At 42.5% G+C, this 18,151-nt stretch overlaps 1 protein-coding gene across 1 annotated transcript in view; it reads right to left on the bottom strand.

Annotated features, from left to right (window-relative positions):
- GNAI1 (G protein subunit alpha i1) overlaps positions 1-18,151 on the bottom strand; it is a 71,250-nt gene that overhangs the window by 35,412 nt on the left and 17,687 nt on the right. Inside the window, exons 2-3 of the mRNA XM_032802094.2 lie at positions 1,248-1,290; positions 1,024-1,165 (exon numbers count right to left, since the gene is read on the bottom strand). Coding sequence (XP_032657985.1) covers positions 1,024-1,165; positions 1,248-1,290 — 185 coding nt within the window. The remainder of the gene's footprint in view (positions 1-1,023; positions 1,166-1,247; positions 1,291-18,151) is intronic.

Below are 18,151 nucleotides of genomic sequence, written 5' to 3' on the forward strand. Positions count from 1 at the left end.
AAATTTCTCATCTCTCAGGTGAGTGCCTGAAGCACTGTGCTATGGGATATTCTGGTGCAGAGTCTCAATTTTTCCTGTTGAAACTGTTCCAATGTCTATACATGAATAAATAATTATGCATTCGGACAGAGGAGCAGAATGACTGTATAGAGTAGCAGTTAGGGCATTCACTTGGGAGGTAGGAAATAAGTTGAGATCCCTTCTCCACATGAGGCAGAAGGAAAATTTGAACAGCCATATACCATGTAAAGTGCAATGACATTTACGGTGCTCTATAAATCAAACCTCCTGCAAAGGAAAAATTGTCTGTCATTTATTTGGAATGTTAAAAGTGGACTATTAATATTTTTGTCTGTCTGCACCTGTAAGACAAGGTAGGTTTGTATAAATGTTGCTAAAGTTCTTTAGATTCTGTAAAAAGAACAGGAGTACTTGTGGCACCTTAGAGACTAACAAATTTATTTGAACATAAGCCTTTGTGGGCTACAGCCCAGTTCTTCAGATGCATAGAATGGAACATATAGTAAGGAGATATATATATATATATACACACACACACACATACAGAACATGAAAAGGTGGAAGTAGCCATATCAACTCTAAGAGGCTAATTAATTAAGATGAGCAATTATCAGCAGGAGAAAAAAAAAAACTTTTGTAGTGATAATCAAGATGGTCCATTTCAGACAGTTGACAAGAGGTGAAAGGATACTATCTATTTCCCCACGTTAAGTATCCTCCCACCTTTGTTAGTCTCTAAGGTGCCACAAGTACTCCTGTTCTTTTTTGCTGAAAGAGACTAACATGGCTGCTACTCTGAAACGTTAGATTCTGTGTTATTCTGAAAAGTACTTTTCTCACTCTAAGGAGTTTGGGTTTTTTCTTCTCTTCTTTTTTGGAGTGTGGACAGGGGAAAAAATTCTAATATCTTTACCATGAAGCAAAAATGGACAGAAAATGATGCTTGAACAACATATGACATGTTAGTGGCATATCTACATTTGTATGTACTTCAATACTCACAGCCCTGGTTGGATCACAGAAATCTATCTTCAATCTCCCCATTGCTCTAATGATAGCAATAATGGACTGAATGGTATTACTGTAGACAACAGCTTTGTATTGTTTACATTCTTCTTCTGAATAACCCGCTTCGTGGATAATCCTATGGAGGAAAATAATATTAAGTCTTCTATTCAAATACAAGCAAGTAAATCATTTCAGTTATATCTTTTAACCATACTTACTTCATTTGCTTTACAATTGTGCTTTTACCTGATTCACCAGCTCCTGAAAAATAATAGGGTAAAAATTATTAAAAGACATCCTTCTTGACTTCCCTTCGTTTCCAAAGCTAGCGGTTAAAAAGTCAGTTTTCATCTTTCAAGAATCCCTTAACAACGGATATAATACTGAATAATTTTAAAACACCATTTTTACAAGTTACCTTTTAACATCAGGCAGGAAGTTTAAATTACAATTTCTTGTTTTTGACACTTACAATAGGAGGAGATTTAACTCTGAAATGCCTTTATATTCATAGCTATACTCCATCAAGCCACACGATCTTCTCATTTAAAAAATTTGCAGGAATTTATAATACAAACAAACGGCCAAATACATGTGTGTAGAATCCACTAACTAAACCAGGGGTGGGCAAACTATGGCCCATGGGCTGCATCCAGCCCTCCAGACCTTTTAGTCTGGCCCTCAAGCTCCCATCGGGGAGCTGACTCCATGGCTGGGGGCTTGTCTGGCTCTAGCCAGGGAGCGAGGTTGGGGGCTTGCCCCATCTCTTATCCGGCTCCAACGAATATGGGCAACCAATGGGCTCCACACACTGTCCCCGCCACTCCGATTGGCTGGGAACCATGGCCAATGGGAGCTGCAGGGGTGGCATCTGTGGAAGGGGCAGCACACAGAGTCACCTGGATGCGCCTCTGCATAGGAGCCGGAGAGGGGACATATCACTGCTTCTAGGAGCTGCTTGAGGTACGTGCCCCCCAGAGCCTTCAACCTTGACCCTCTCCCATGCCCCAACCCCCTGCCCCACCCCTGATCCCTCTCCTACCCTCTGAACCCCTTGGTCCCAGTCCCATCCCAGAACCCGCACCCACAGCTGTAGCTCTCACTCCTTCCTACACCTCAACCCCCAATTTCGTGAGCATTCATGGCCCACCATACAATTTCCATACCCAGAAGTTGCCCACCCCTGAACTAAACCACTAAATTGACAATTTTTTCCCCTCACATGTTTTCACAATATCTCTCCTGAAAGACAATGTAATCAAAATGTCATTACTGTGACATCTAAAGGCTTGTTTGTGGGGCCCCGCAATGCAGGCTATGGGTGTGAGAGTTGCAAAGCACACTGACGTGTTTACCGGAGCTGCCCCAGGGAGACCCTGCTAGCACGAACTAAAAGGCACAATGGGACCACATTAACAAAAATTAGGTACACCTTTTAGTACACTGTCAATCATTTCATTAGTCAGCTTCTGGCACTTAAAATGTCTTTCAGTTTGACTAGGGCTAAAAGTTGTATGAGATTCAGTCTAAGAACAATTTATACTTTTTAAAAAGTTATGAAAATCATTTGTGTAAGTAATTTGTTATTCATATGAAATATACAGCAATGAATGATTCTCTCTCCTCCCTATGTAAGTTGTTTTGGGTTTTTTATTTATCACTTCATCATAGTAAAAAATGGACATAAATTCTGTGCCTGGGACGGTACATTTTACCACAATCTGAAGAGTGTGTGTGTACACGCACATACACACACTACATACATATTCTCAGAGGTTCTTCTGAAGACTTCATAACTCACTTGTAGCTTCACTACTCATGAATAAGGCAGCCACCCCAAACTCCTATTGATAGAACCCTTATATGGTACCACATAATCACATTCCATACAGCCACAGATAGACATGATAAGCAAAGGAAGGGAGAGGAGGGTTCCCCAACACCATCTGTGAGCTCTAAGGACAAATATTTCCCGATTTCAACTGAAAGGAAGGGAAAGAGGATTGACTACACGAGTCCTCCAACTTTAGTATCAACCTCTAGTAAGTATGTCTGATCAAGTTGGTGCCTCCTGCCTACCATACACTGGAAAGGAGAAGAATCTTTCTCCCCTTCCCATAATTCCATCCTACCCTCAGGGTTTGTCTACATAGCTGCACTTGTGAAATTCTCCACTGTACTCATGTAAAAAGTGACATACTGGGGCAAGTTGTACTAATGCAACTAACACTAGAGGTCTGCATGAGTGCAGCTACATCACTAAAAATAAATAAATAAAAACCACCAAAGAAAAAAAACACTATGTCAGAACCAAATGTGCCATGGAAACACAGGTTTATGGAGGAGGACTTGAAACCCTTCTTGAGGGAATTTTCAATCTACAAAATCATTCCGGTCAACAGCTCTATCTACTGAGATCAGGGTCTCCCTGTACCAAGAATGGATGAGGCGGAGAAGTTTTAGATACTGAACAATAGCTTTGTCTTGTGGGACTACTATATTTTAAAGGCAGCCTTGTTAATCCACCTCTCTCCCCCCAAATTAAACAATCCCCAAACCACAATTTTCTCCAGGGATTGCAGATTGAGAATAAAATATTTGTCCTTTTTGCATCTGATCGTTAGCTTTTCTAGGTGGTGAGCAAGAGCTTATTGTTGCCATGTGCTATATTCCAACATGGAAGGAACAATTTCTACCTAACATTCCATATCATCTGAATCATATTGGTCTGAGAGTAGAAAGCGTCCTGTATCCTTACAAGGAGAAAGGGAGGTGGACACTTAGCAATCCCCTCAGGACTGCAGAGCTTCAGTGAACAATAGTCTGATTTCCATTTGGGATAGAAGGGGATCATGAGAGATCTCTTTCTGCTTGCTCTCACTTTGGAAAGCACAGTTCAAGAAATCCATACACTCTGACTAGATAGTTCCTGCATCTGCAGAGAGCACACTCCTGCAAGAACAGGAGAAGCCCTGCCACCAGTGGCTGCTGGTTTGGTTTCTCCACTACTGTACTGTTCGCCACAAGAATAAAGGGGTCCAATGCAGCTTGAGCTAGTCTTTTATCAGTGGAGCAGGAAACCTTTCCTTTATTCTCCCTGTCCAGGATCTTTGCCTCCAGTTACCTTTCTGCCTCTCATCAAAACTAAGAGCTCTGTGTTGACAGCTTGGAGTGCATCTGCAGGCAGAAGAACTACAGCTTATAAATTACTCCCCCAAGTCCCTGCTAGTTTCCCCCAGACAACTTTCCTAGGAGCTAGGTATGTGAAGGAGCTAATTTCTATGGTTGCTGATGCTTGACCAGTTCCTGTGTTTGATTCCTGCTCCCTGATGAAGGAGGGTGAATCTTTCTGCAGGAGCCTCTGCTGTTAGAACTGCTCCTGCCTCCAGGGAAGCAGGAAATGTGGCCCTCCTTGGCCTTGTGAGAGAGATTATACCAGAGATATTTCCAGAAGCTTCTCCAGACCTCCCTAGGTTCTTTGCTAAAACCACTATCCTTTCTCAGCAAGGGAGTTCAGACTTTTTCCAAGTAAAGGCAGAACCTATATTTTTTTCCCCCAACATAGGCCCATCCTTTTTCCTGGAGAAGACTAAGGGCTAGTCTACATTAGGAAATTAGGTCAGTATGATGACATTGAAAAGAGATATGAAAAATCCACACCCCTGAGCAACACAGTTAAATCAATCTAACCCCAGGCCAGGGGTAGACAGCACTAGATCGACTTAGCTACTGCCTCTCAGGGAGGGGAGTACATACGTCGACAAGGGAATCTCTCCCGTTAGCGTAGGCAGAGTGTTCACTGAAACGCTACTGCTGCACCGCTGCAGCCTTTTAAGTGTAGTCAAGCCCTTAGACGGAGGAAGCACTAGGGCTAAGCATATACCAGACCTATACCCTCTTTTCCTCAACTCTTCCTTACCCTGGGCGGCATAGCTGGTGTTGTGAAAGGGACTGCCTGAGTAAATGGGTAGGCAGCTGGTGAAGAGGTGTCTGAGCACCCCTTGCTGCCTTAAAGGGACCAAGTCCTAAGGTATTGGGGTGTTCTTTATAGGCCTTCCTAATTTCCTCCTCTCTTCATGAGGAGAGACACTTCTCTGCTTAAACTAAATCTGAGCCACCTCCGCACTTCAGTCAGGTAAGGCGCACTATACTTAGCTGGTGCCTGGGACTGGATCTGGTTATGGTCAGTTATACTGGCCACCCATTAAGGGAAAGTTCAGTATACATGAACTGTGAGCCACAGACTGTCAGTATGTGCTGCTAGAGCAGATGAACAACAAAGTGTGTCACAGGAGTTGCTTAAGTCCTCAAAGGCCTATTTCTTACTTCTAGGAGAAACTTGGTAGGGACAATGTTCTCCACCTGCTCAACACAAACAAATGACACCACCAGTCAAGTAAGAGATAACTAGCAGTAGAATGACTGTACCTAATCAGGTGAGGAATCTGTGCGAAGCCGAGCAGAAACAACTAAGATGTTTGTACACCAAATGCAAGGAGCCTGGGTAACAATATGGAGGTACTAGAATAACTGGTGCAAGGGGAACCAGATATTATAGGGATAACAGAAACGTGGTGGAACAGCAGTCATAACTGGAGTACAGGTATTGAAGGATATGTGCTTTTCAGGAAAGACAGAAATAAAGGTAAAGATAGTGGAATAGCACTGTATATTAATGATGAGGTGGCCTGTAAAGAAATCTGAAATGATGGAATGGATAAAAACAGTCTGTTTGTGCAGGAGTGGCTCTAGGCATTTCGCTGCCTCAAGCACGGCAGGCAGGCTGCGTTCGGCGGCTTGCCTGCAGGAAGTCCGCTGGTCCCGCGGCTTCGGTGGACCTCCTGCAGCCATGCCTGCGGGGGGTCCAGAAGCCGCAGGACCAGCGGACGTCCCAAAGGCAAGCCGCTGAAGGCACCCTGCCTGCTGCCCCAGCGGCGCCGACCGAGTGCCCCCCACGGCTTGCCGCCCCAAGCACACGCTTGGCGTGCTGGGGCCTGGAGCCGCCCCTGTGTTTGTGTCAAAATCCCAAACTACAGAAGATTAGATGGGCTCTATTTTTATCTTTCTATCTTCAGTTGCATTAATTTCTTCAAATTCAGTTGTTCACAACTTAAAATAAGCCGAATTATTTTAGTAAAAAAGGGAGGCACCACAGAAGGGGGTCAGCTTATGAACGGGTATAGAGACGAAGAGGTGGGACACAGCACCTCCCCTGCAACAGAGGGAGCAAGGAGAGGCAGCAGAGCCAGAAGAAAAGAAGCAGGGCCAGAGTCTCCGCTTCTGGCCATGCTGCTCTCCCCCTAGCCTTTGAAGCAGCTGCAGCTCGGAGGCTGACATACTGTGGCTGTGCCACCCGGCCCAACCCACCAGAGCAGCTCCATCCAGGCCAGAAACATCCTCCCCTGGCCCTCCCCAGATAAGGTGGGAAGGGCTAGGATAGGGAGAGAGTGGGTGTCCCAGGCTAGGGTAAGGACATGTGAGGGGTGGTCACAGGGGTTACTCCCCTGACCCCCAGCTTCTCCCTCCCCCCCCAATTTTTTTTCCCCACTAGTTGCTGTCCTGGCATGTCAGGGTAAGCAGCTGACACGCCGGGACACTTTGTTTACTTAGGGTTACATCCGTGCCCGCAGACACTCGAGGTAAACAAACCATGATGGCCCAGGAGCCAAAGTTTGCTGACTCCTGAATTATAGAGAGTCGGCTTATGAATGGGTCATAAAATGTTTCCATTTTTACTTATCCATCTTGGGGGAGGGTGTCAGCTTATAAGCGAACCAGCTTATGATTGAGTATATATGGTACATATATAACTTTCTCAGGAAGAGCTGACTAGGGCTGATAAAGCCTGATAAATAGTATTTCAGAATGAGCAAATAAAACCATTTAAGAAGCAGAACAGTATATATAATTATAGTATATTACAGTATATATAATTATCACAACAGTATCAAAGTATAATATAATGGAGAAACTGGTCATGATTTCATAGCTCATGTTGAATTTAAACATCCATTTTAAGGCCCATTTTCAATATCCCTCTAACTTGACTGGAGAAATTAGTTTATATGCTTACATTAGGTTTGAAATAGAATTCTTCTACAGATTTAGAAGTCTACAATTAAAAACTGAAATGGTTAAGAGAGCAAAAGTTGAGTTACATGACTGTAGACATATGCCACATTACTTAGAAATTGAGAATGCTAGGAAAAAAATGTTTGTTTGTAGTGTGGTTGTAGCCCTGTTAGTCCCAGGATAGGAGAGAGAGATGTGGACGAAACAACTGTGGAATGGGCCACCTGAATATCCTGAGAAACTCTGCTTTTCCTTCCCCTCCCAACACCTACTGCACATGCCTAGCACATCACCTACCACCCCACATTAGAACTCATAGGGGGTTTCACAAAACAATTACTACCCATACTTGGAGACCACATCCTGAAAGAAATTTTTCCTGAATTCCCTCTTCTGGCCTTGAAACAATCCCCCATCCTTATCATCAGAAACAAGTTCCCCTCATAACAGGACAGTCCAATTCAAAATGGCACCAGACCCTGGCATAACAGATACAAAACATGCAGACGTATCTCCACTGGTATGATGATCAACACCTTCCACAACACACCCATCAAGATATCTGGGTCTTATACATGTCTATCACAACATGCATCAAATACCGCAAAAACAAATGTGAGTGAAAACAGAAAATCACTACACTCTTGAATAAACTTCCACAAACAAAAACACCCTATCACTCAAGGGCGAACAAAACAATCATTCCATATCTGATCTCTGTCCTCATCCTCACAGGAAACCTGCACAACACCTTCAAAACATGTGCCTGGGAACTTAAATTCATAAATTTGCCAGACACTAAAATCATGGACTCCATAGACACTGCTTTTATGTCTAATTGCAGCAGTCTAAGGCAGTGGTCCCCAATCTTTTCGTCTGGCGAAGGACTGTGGCGGCGGTGGGGCACCCACCGAAATGCCGCCGAATTTTGGCGGCGATGCATCTCAATGACGTCGCTTGTCAGCAGCAAGCGGCGTCATTGAGAGGCGTCGCCGCCGAAATGCGGCAGAAATTCAGCAGCGACACCTCTTGATGACGACGCTTGTCAGCGGCAAGTAGCATCAGTGAGAGGCGTCGCCACCAAAATGCCGCCGGATGCTCCACCGCCAGCCAGGATGCAGGAGCATTTAGATGCCCCTGTGGGCATGCCCGTGGGCACCGCGCTGGGGACCCCTGGTCTAAGGGCATAGCTACAGTAGAGACAGTTTACAGTAGTGCAGCTGTACCAATGAAATAGATCATCAGTTGCTTATCAATTAAAATTTCCTTATACGAATAGCTAAAGTTTTGAGTGCTAAGAACTTAACTGCATTCTAATCTGCCATGAGTTGGAGGGTGACATATTTGGGTGGGTCATAAGGGAGCAAAGAATGGAAGCCCCAAACTATATTGCGCTGCCACCTTAGGTATATGACTGGGATATACTAAAGGTCTAAGCACAGAGATCTCCTCTTGCAAATATTAAAAGAGGAATGATTGTCAATTGAGGGTGGGGCTAAGAGGAAGTCAAAGAGAGTTTGGCTGGAAGATGCAGTTGCGGAATACAGCTGGTTCTGGGCTTCCAATTCTATCTGGCTCAGGAATAGAGCCAGGGAATTAATAAAACAATCTTATTTGCTCCAAGAAAACAGGTTGTAAGCAGGCAGAGAAAATTTTAACTGACACAAACTGGGGGATTGGTCCTGCTTTGAGCAGGGGGTTGGACTAGATGACCTCCTGAGGTTCCTTCCAACCCTGATATTCTATGATTCAGACAGCGCTCAGCTTTTCAGGTGAAACAACAGAAGTCTGTCACTGTATTAAATCAGAAACAAAAGGACATGAAATTCCAGAACAAAACTAAGTTACAGTTAAGTTTGCAAAGCACCACTGTGAAGTATCAATGAACACATCTGTGTTAAAAGCCAACCTATACAGATTAAAAATTATGGAAATAGGCTAAACACCCTATGCACACACAGACCATTGAATAGAAACATTCTCAATCACCAGCATCCAAATCACCTTAACTCTGCCCTTACAATTGTGTGTTTTTTAAACAGGGGAAGCGTTAAGGTTATGTAGATGTTGGTGACTAAGCCCTGGTCTACAATAGGAAATCTGGTCAGCATCACTTTCGCTTGGGGTGTGAAAAATCCACACTCCTGAATGCCACAATTAAACCCACCTAACCCTAGGTGTAGATAGCGCCAGGGCAACGGGAGAATTCTACTGTTAACCTAGCTACCACCTCTTAGAGAGATGGACTACCTATCCTGACAGGAGAAGACCTTCTGTCAGCATAGGCAGAATCTTCGCTGCAGCATTTTAAGCATAGACATGCCCTGAGTTTTTATGTTTTGTTTTGTTTTTTTTCCCCCCTAAATCATTGATTTTTATTCACCTTGGTATTAAATTAAAACAAACTATTTTTTTAATTTAAAATTGGATTTTTTCATAAAAAAGCTTTTTCCTCAAAAAGCAATCTAAAGATAGTTTTAATTAAGATACATTATAGCTCAAAGATATCTCATCATGGAATAGGGATTATAAATTCTACTTCTATAGTATGAGACAATATATTCATATCATGTTTAAGGAAAGTTTTGTAAATGAGTTCCAATAGTTCACGGATTAGGGATCCAATTTTATGGGGTTCCAGGGGCTTCTGTATAGATTATTTAGGTTAATCTTTCTCTCTACCCAATGGGACTCAATGCTCACTCTAGAGGATACCATCAGAGATGCTTAGTTTTGCAGTTCTCAAACTGTAGATCTGTGTCTCCAGAGATAACATCCTTGTTAACAGCAAAAATGTTTTTAAATAAATAATATATAGAGGTGAGAAACAGCAGACCTCAACCCTACTGTCCCTCTGCAAATTTTTGTACACAGAGTCAATCCCTGACCACTCTCTAAAAGTGCAAAGTTTCAAAAAAGTTCAGTGAATAGAAGATTGTTTGGGCTGGAATAGATCTGGACACGTAGAAGAAGTCTGGAGATAAATGTGAGAAGAGAGGGACAGGCAGTAGAAACAAAAGTGAAACTGTTCGAGCAGCATATTCCAGAAGTCTTGATGTCTTTCTGAGTCTAGCCTTCATTGATTTGAGATCTACCATACCATTCTCTCACTACAAGGGAAAACTTATAATGGCAGCAGGCCATAAAAGAGACCCAGTTTGGAAATATTTTAATAAAGTTCCTCTACCTATGGGTAAGACAGGCATGCATGCAAAATGCAAACAGTGCCACAAAGAAATGCAAGGCCTGGTTGCCAGAATTAAAGAACATCATGAGAGGCATTCCTTCTCAGGAGGAAGCTGTGCTGAAGATGATGAAAGGAACATGTGCAAACATGCAGGATCTTCAGGTTGGTGAACTTTTTATTTCCATACTTCTTTCTTAAGGACTTCCTGTCTTCCTTCTGGACTATTCTTGAATTCTCATGTTTGAGCAAAAAATATAATTGTTAACTCTATCGTACTATCATTTTAGTTGCAGTTTGATAAAAAATAAATAGCTGAGATAGGCAGATCTTTCTTTTACAATTTCACCTTTAAAATAGTATTGAGTGTCAGTGAATGCAAGAAGTAATACTAAATGAGCAGTCTGGTAATAATAATTGAGTAACTGCATTGACTTATTTTGTTTAGGAGAATCTATTCTCAACATATAGGATTCTGAAACCTATCCACCTTCAAGATCACCATTTTCTATAGTTTCAGAGTTATCTGCCAATGACAGTGTTTCAGTCACATCATGTATGTCACATAGCCACAGTATATCCGTAGTAAAAAGAAAAAAAAATCATCATCATCCAGAAACAACCATAGATAAGTTTGTGATAAGAACCAGCAGATTACAAAGAGGTAATTGATGAAAAAATTGCCCGGTTTAGTTATGCAACAAACTCATCTTTCCCTATGATTGAGACCCCACACTTCATTAACATGGTTCAGTCATTAAGACCAGGATACAGTCCACCCAGCAGAGCAGATGTCGCAGGCAAATTGCTGGATAAAGTGTATGAAAGAGAAATAGAGCAGTGTGCAACATGTCTAGAGGGTGAAATTGTTAACCTGAGTCTTGATGGGTGCAGCAATGTCCACAATGATCCTGTTGTATGGTTGTCTGACAACAGAAGAAGGGAATATCTTCTTTACAGAAACAATGGATACATCAGGAAATACGCACACAGCAGAATATTTACAAGTAGCGGTAAAAGCTATAACAAACTGTGAAAAAAAAATTCAAATGTCTAGTATGCAGCTTGGTCACAGACAATGCTGCAAATGTATCCAAGACGGGAAGAAATTATTTAGAGTCCTAAGCTAACAACATATGGTTGCAGTGCTCAGTTGATGCACCTCCTAGCCAAAGACTTCATTGTTCCAGAAATAAAGGCTAATGTTGTTGAAATTGCAAAATACTTTCATAACAACCACTTTGCAGCAGCTGCTCTGAAAAAAGTGGGAGGAACCAAGCTAACTCTCCCACAAGATGTGCGATGGAATTCAGTAGTGGACTATTTTGAGCACTATATCCAGACCTGGCCTAATCTGAAGACAGTTTGTGAACAAAATGGTGAAAAAATAGATGGCACTGTCACAGCCAAAGTTCTCAGTATTGGGCTTAAGAGAAATGTGGAACACATGCTGAGCACCCTGAAGCCTATTTCTGTAGCTTTGAACAAAATGGAGGGAAATAGCTGTTTTATTGCTGACAGTGCCGAAATTTGGAACGAACTGAGTGAGATCTTAAAAAGAGAAATAGGCAATGACAGAGTTAATTTACAAGCATTAAAAATAGAAAAAAAATAAAATGGACAAGCATTATGTCCAGATCATTTTCTTACAAATAGTCTCAATACTCGGTACCAAGGTCAAACGTTAACTGTTGAAGAGGAGGAGTTGGCTATGACATGGACATCCAGCAATCATCCCTCCATAATGCCAACTATAATAAACTTCAGCGCTAAGAGTGAACCATTCAAAAACTATATGTTTGCTGATGATGTTTTAAAGAAAGTCACACCAGTGAACTGGTGCAAGTCACTTAAGCACTTGGATTCAGAGACTGTTGAAGTGATAATTTCACTTTTAATAACAGTAACTTCTGCCGGTGTAGAACGAATATTTTCTTCCTTTGGACCAGGGGTGGCCAACTTGAGCCTGAGAAGGAGCCAGAATTTACCAATGTATATCGCCAAAGAGCCACAGTAATACATCAGCAGTCCCCCATCAGCTCCCGCTTCCCACCTACTGGCAGCCCCACCAATCAGTGCCTCCCCCTCACCTCCCGATCAGCTGTTTTGTGGTGTGCAGGAGGCTCCGTAGGGAAAGGGGAGGAGCAAGGCCATGGTAGTCTCAGAGGAGGGGATGGGAAGGGGTGGAGTGGTGGGCAGGGCCTGTGGCAGAGCCAGTGGTTGAGCAGTGAGCACCCCCCAGCACATTGAAAAGTTGGTGCCTGTAGCTCCAGCCAAAGAGTCAGTGCCTACACAAGGAGCTGCATATTAACTTCTAAAGAGCCGCATGTGGCTCCGGAGCCACAGGTTGGCCACCCCTGCCTTGGACTAAGTCATTTCAAATTAAGAAATCTTTTGGGATCTGAAAAAGCAGGGAAGCTTGTTCATAATCTGAAAAAGAAAAACAAACAGGAAAATGAAGGTGAAGACAACTGAGTTAGCTGCAGAAGCCAATATTTTAAGTTTCTCATGTTGACCTGGCTGACACAGTCTATTTCATTTTTTTTTTAATATTTCATTTAACTATTTTAGTTAAACAATTTTAACAAAAACAAACTTGATTTTAAAAAACTAGAATCTTTAAATAAAAAAATAATATGCTTGTTTTGTTAAAATATGATGTTTGCTGTTGAAGAAAAAAATCCAGAATACATAATATCATTGTTTTAGTTAAATAAAACAATTTAAATATCTGTTTGGTGATGTTCTCCTATTAATACAAAATGGCAAGAAAATTCTCCAAATATTAATGATTAACCTATTGAATTGGAGATAGTTCACCTCCCAATGACTTCATAAATATCTGCACTTCAATTACCTTTGGAAAATGAAATAACCAAACAATCATTCATTTTCTGATATAGCTGTAAAACGAATCTGAAAAGTTTTCAAAATAAATCACTTTAAAAATGTACAGTGTGTTTGGGACAGAAGATTGAGATATTCAAGATCTAGAATCAGCCGCGTTCAGAATTACGTAGAAGCAGAAACCATGTGTATGGCCAAACTTTCAATGCACTCTCACTTTGGTAAGCACTCTGGAAAACAAGGAATTAATGCTCGCTTTATTCTTCTCCTTGAAGGTCTTGTTGCTCAAGGCAAATCCTTAGAGCCAGTCTCTCAGCAACAATAACTCATTTAGCTGATTACTCATAGACTTTAAGGTCAGATAGGGACCAATATGATCATCTAGTCTGACCTCCTGCACAATGCAGGCCACAGACCACTACCTTCTACTTCTATAACAAACTCCTAACCTATGTCTGAGTTATTGAAGTCTTCAAATTGTGGTTTGAAGACCTCAAGCTGCAGAGAATCCACCACAAGTGACCCATGCCCCACGCTACAAAGGAGAGGCGAAAACCTCTAGGGACTCTGCCAATCGCCCAGAGGAAAATTCCTTCCGACCCAAATATGCCGATCAGCTAAAACCCTGAGCAGGTGGACAAACACTCACGCAGCCAGCCAGGAAAGAATTCTCTGCAGTAACTCAGATCCCATCCCATCCAGACCACTGGGCATACTTACCTGCTGATAATCAAAGATCAATTGCCAAAATTAAGCTATCCCATATACCATCCCTTCCATAAACTTATCAAGCTTACCTTATAGCCAGATGTGTCTTTTGCCCCCACTGCTCCCTTGGAAGGCTGTTCCAGAACTTCACTCCTCTAATGGTTAGAAACCTTCGTCTAATTTCAAGTCAAACTTCCTAGTGTCCAGTTAATACTCATTTGTTCTGTGTCTACATGGTACTAAGCTTAAATAATTCCTCTCCCTCCCTAATATTAATCCCTCTGATATATTTATAAAGAGCAAGCATATCCCCCCTCAACCTTCTTTTTGTTAGGCTAAACAGCCAAGCTCTTTCAGTCTCCTTTCATAAGATAGGTTTTTCCATTCCTCGGATCATCCTAGTTAGCCCGTCTCTGAACCTATTCCAGTTTGAATTCATCCTTCTTAAACATGGGAGACCAGAATTGCACACAGTTAATTCCAGATGAGTCTCACCAGTGCCTTATATAAATGGTACTAACACCTCATTATCTTTGCGGAAATACCTCGCTGATGCACCTAAAACTGCATTAGCTTTTTTAACGGCTATCACAATTGGCGGCTCATAGTCATCCTGTGATCAACAACTCATACCCAAGTCCTTCTCCTCCCTCTGTTACTTGCAACTGATGTGTCCCCAATTTATAACTAAAATTCTTATTATTAATCCCTAAATGCATGACCTTGAACTTTCTCCTATTAAATTTCATCCTATTACTATTACTCCCAGTTTACAAGGTCATCCAATGATTCCTGTATGATATCCAGGTCGCTTCTCTGTGTTACAATACCTCCCAGCTTTGTGTCATCCGCAAACTTTATTAGCACATCCGCTTTTTGTGCCAACGTCAGTAATAAAAAGGTTAAATAAGATTGGTCCCAAAACTGATCCTTGAGAAACTCCACAGCAACCTCCTTCCAGCCTGACAGTTCACCCTTCAGTACGACCTGTGTAGTCTCCCCTTTAACCAGTTCCTTATCCATCTTACAATTTCATATTGATCTCCATCTTTTCCAATTTAACTATAATTCCCTATGTGAACCGTGTCAAATGCCTTACTGAAATCGAGGTAAATTAGATCTACTGCATTTCCTTTGTCTAAAATAATCTGTCACCTTCTCAAAGAAGGAGATCAGGTTGGTTGGCACGATCTACTTTTGTAAAACCATGTTGTAATTTGTCCCATTACCATTAACCTTAATGTCATAACTACTTTCTCCTCAAATTTTTTCCAAGACCTTACACACTACAGAATGTCAAACTAACAGGGCTATAGTTATGCGCATCACTTTTTTTCCCTTTCTTAAAGATAGGACTACGTTAGCTATTCTCCAGTCATACAGTACAACCCTGAGTTTACCGATTCGTTAAAATCTTTGCTAATGAGCTTGCAATTTCATTGTGCCAGTTCCTTTAATATTTTGGATGAAGATTATCTGAGCCCTCCGATTTTGTCCCATTAAGATGTTCAGTTTGGCTTCTACCTCAGATTGTGGTAATATCTACCTCCATATCCCATTCCCATTTGTCATCCTTCCCATTATCCCCTAAGCTCCTCAGCCTTATTAAAGACTGAGGCACAGTATTATTTAGATTATTGGGTCTATGCCTAGGTTATCCTTAACTCCATTCCATCCTCAGTGTTTAGCGGTCCCACTTCTTTCTTTGTTTTCTTCTTATTTATATGGCTATAGAACCTTTTACTATGGTTTTTAATTCCTTTTGCAAGGTCCAACTCTACATGGCTTTTAGTCTCTCTCACTTTATCCCTATAAGTTCTGACCTCAATAAGGTAGCTTTTCCTTGCTAATTCCACCCATCTTCCACTCCTTGTAGGCTTTCTGCTTTCTTAATCAACCTCTTTGAGATGCTTGCTCATCCAGCTTGGTCTACAACTCCTGCTATGTTTTTTTTTTCCCCTTTCTTGGGATATCAGGCTTCCGATAGTTTCTGCAGCTTCGACTTAAAGTAATTCCAGGCCTTCTCCGCATTTAGATCCACAAGTTTCTCAGTCCAATCCACTTCCCTAACTAATTTCCTTATTCTTTAAAGTTAGCCCTTTTGAAGTCAAAAACCCTAGTCCCAAATCTATTTTATTTTATCCTTCCATAGTTTGAACTGATTAGCTCATGATCACTTCTCGAACCAAGGTTTGTCCCCTACAACCATTTCTTCTATGAGGTCCTCATCACTCACCCAAAAACCAAATCTAAAATGGCATCCCCTCTTGTTGGTTTTTCAACTAACTACTGTGGTAAGAATCCATCAGCTATCATACAGAAAAATCTGACCCCTATTTATCCCTTACTAGCACTTGTCCTCCAGTCTATATCTGGGAAGTTAAAGTCTCCCATGATCACACAATCTCATTAGTGTTTATCATAAAAACATTAAGAGGTCTCTATCCCTATCCAAATCAGATCCGGCGGTTTGTAGCACACCCCAAGCAGTATCTCAGGGAAGGCTCTAGTAGCTTTCCTTTCCCAGTTGTGATTTTTGCCCAGACAGACTCTGTCTTATGCATATACATCATCTTATTTCTTTACAGTATACCTCATCATTTGATATATTAGTGCCTCCACCACCTTTGCCCTTTTATTTCCTGTCTTTCCTAAACAGCACATAACTTCAATACCTGTACTGCCAGTCATGACTACTATTCCACCCATGTTTCTGTTTTCCTACACATATCCGGTTTCACTTCATGCACCAGTAGCTCTAGTTCCTCCATTTTGTTCCTTAGGCTCCTCGCATTAGTGTAGACATCTTAATTTTTGCCGTTGGCTCACTTGACAATTCTTTCCCAGGTTAGGCAGACATTCTACCACCAGCATCACGTGTTAAACTGGTATCTACACTATCCTTTCCTCCTTATGTCAATTCTTCGCGTCCACGGGCTGTATCCCCTCTTACTTTGTTTCCTTCCCTCTAAGGTTAAATTCGGCATGGAGATCACCTTGGACATCTCCCAACCATCTCCCCAAATTCCTAGTTTAAAGCTCTCTAATCATTGGTGAGCCCTCCATCCTAGAAGTCTATTCCCCTTACTCAGGTGAAGTCCATCCACGAAGAAACAGTCTTTGTCCATAAAATGCTTCCCAGTGGCCATAGACCCCCAAAAGCCTTCCTTAGAGCACCACTGCCTGAGCCATCTGTGATCGCCATAATCTGTCACACCTTTGTCGACCTCCTCTAGGAACCCGGCCAGAATCCCACTGAAGATCACCTGAGCTCGATTTCCTTAAGCGTCTTCCCCAGTCTGGCAATAGTCTCCCTTGATACGTTCCAGTGAGAATCTAGCCGTACATTCGTTCCTCGACATGAGGACTATCAATGGATTCTTTCCTGCTCCCATTAAGGATTTTTCAGCCTGCAGGTCCACATCCCATATCTTAGCACCCGGCAGACAGCACACCACACTCTTCTGTTCTTCTGGATCAGCTCTAGTTCAGGCCTGTCTATTCTCTCAGTAAGGAAGTCCCCCATCATAGTAGACCTGCCTTCTTCCTGGTGACAGTGTGATTCTCCGGTCTATCCCCTGCACCCACCTGGCTGCAAGTCCTCTCGATTCTTATTCACCCTTGCAATCCTCCTGGGCTCATATTTGGTGTTGCCTCCACGACTCCTCCCTCTCTTCCTGTAGGACTAGCGTTCTTCTCTTTTTCCTTGCCCCCTCCCTCAGCGACGACCCTGTTGCCCTTTCTCTTTTCCAACTCTGCAAACCTGTCGCAGTTCTATTTCTCCTTCACTGGCCCGTCTTTTCCTCTGCCTGGTTCCTAGTCACATGCTTCCACCGTCCACTTTCCTCACCCAGCAGCTCTCCTCAGAATTCTTTGGTCTTGCTTCCATCTGCAAGTCTGAGCTTATCCCTTCAGCCTCCTCATGTCTTTGCTCCATCATCTGCCGACCCCCTTCTAAACTCGACCAGACTTTCCATCTCCATCTCCAGTCCTTGATCTTTTCTTCCATCAGCTCTATCAGGCGGCACTTCATGCAGACAAAACTCTTTCAGGTACCCCCTCCAGGATCAAAATTACATGCCGCAGCTCCACATCCAGTCCTCCTCATTGTGTCTTTCACTGCTGCCTCTGTATCGGTCATGCCTTCCCACCTAAAACCTGCTAGTCCAAAACACAAAACAAACCCCAACAGGCACTAGAATACTGGCGGACCACCACCCACTCCCTTAACTAGCCTGTCAGTTCCTCTGCCTAGGTCTCTTAGTCTCCCCCACACGCCTCCCCTGTCACTCCCTCTGAAACTCCCTGTTA

Source organism: Chelonoidis abingdonii, chromosome 1 (genome assembly GCF_003597395.2).
Source record: "Chelonoidis abingdonii isolate Lonesome George chromosome 1, CheloAbing_2.0, whole genome shotgun sequence".
NCBI lineage: Eukaryota > Metazoa > Chordata > Testudines > Testudinidae > Chelonoidis > Chelonoidis abingdonii.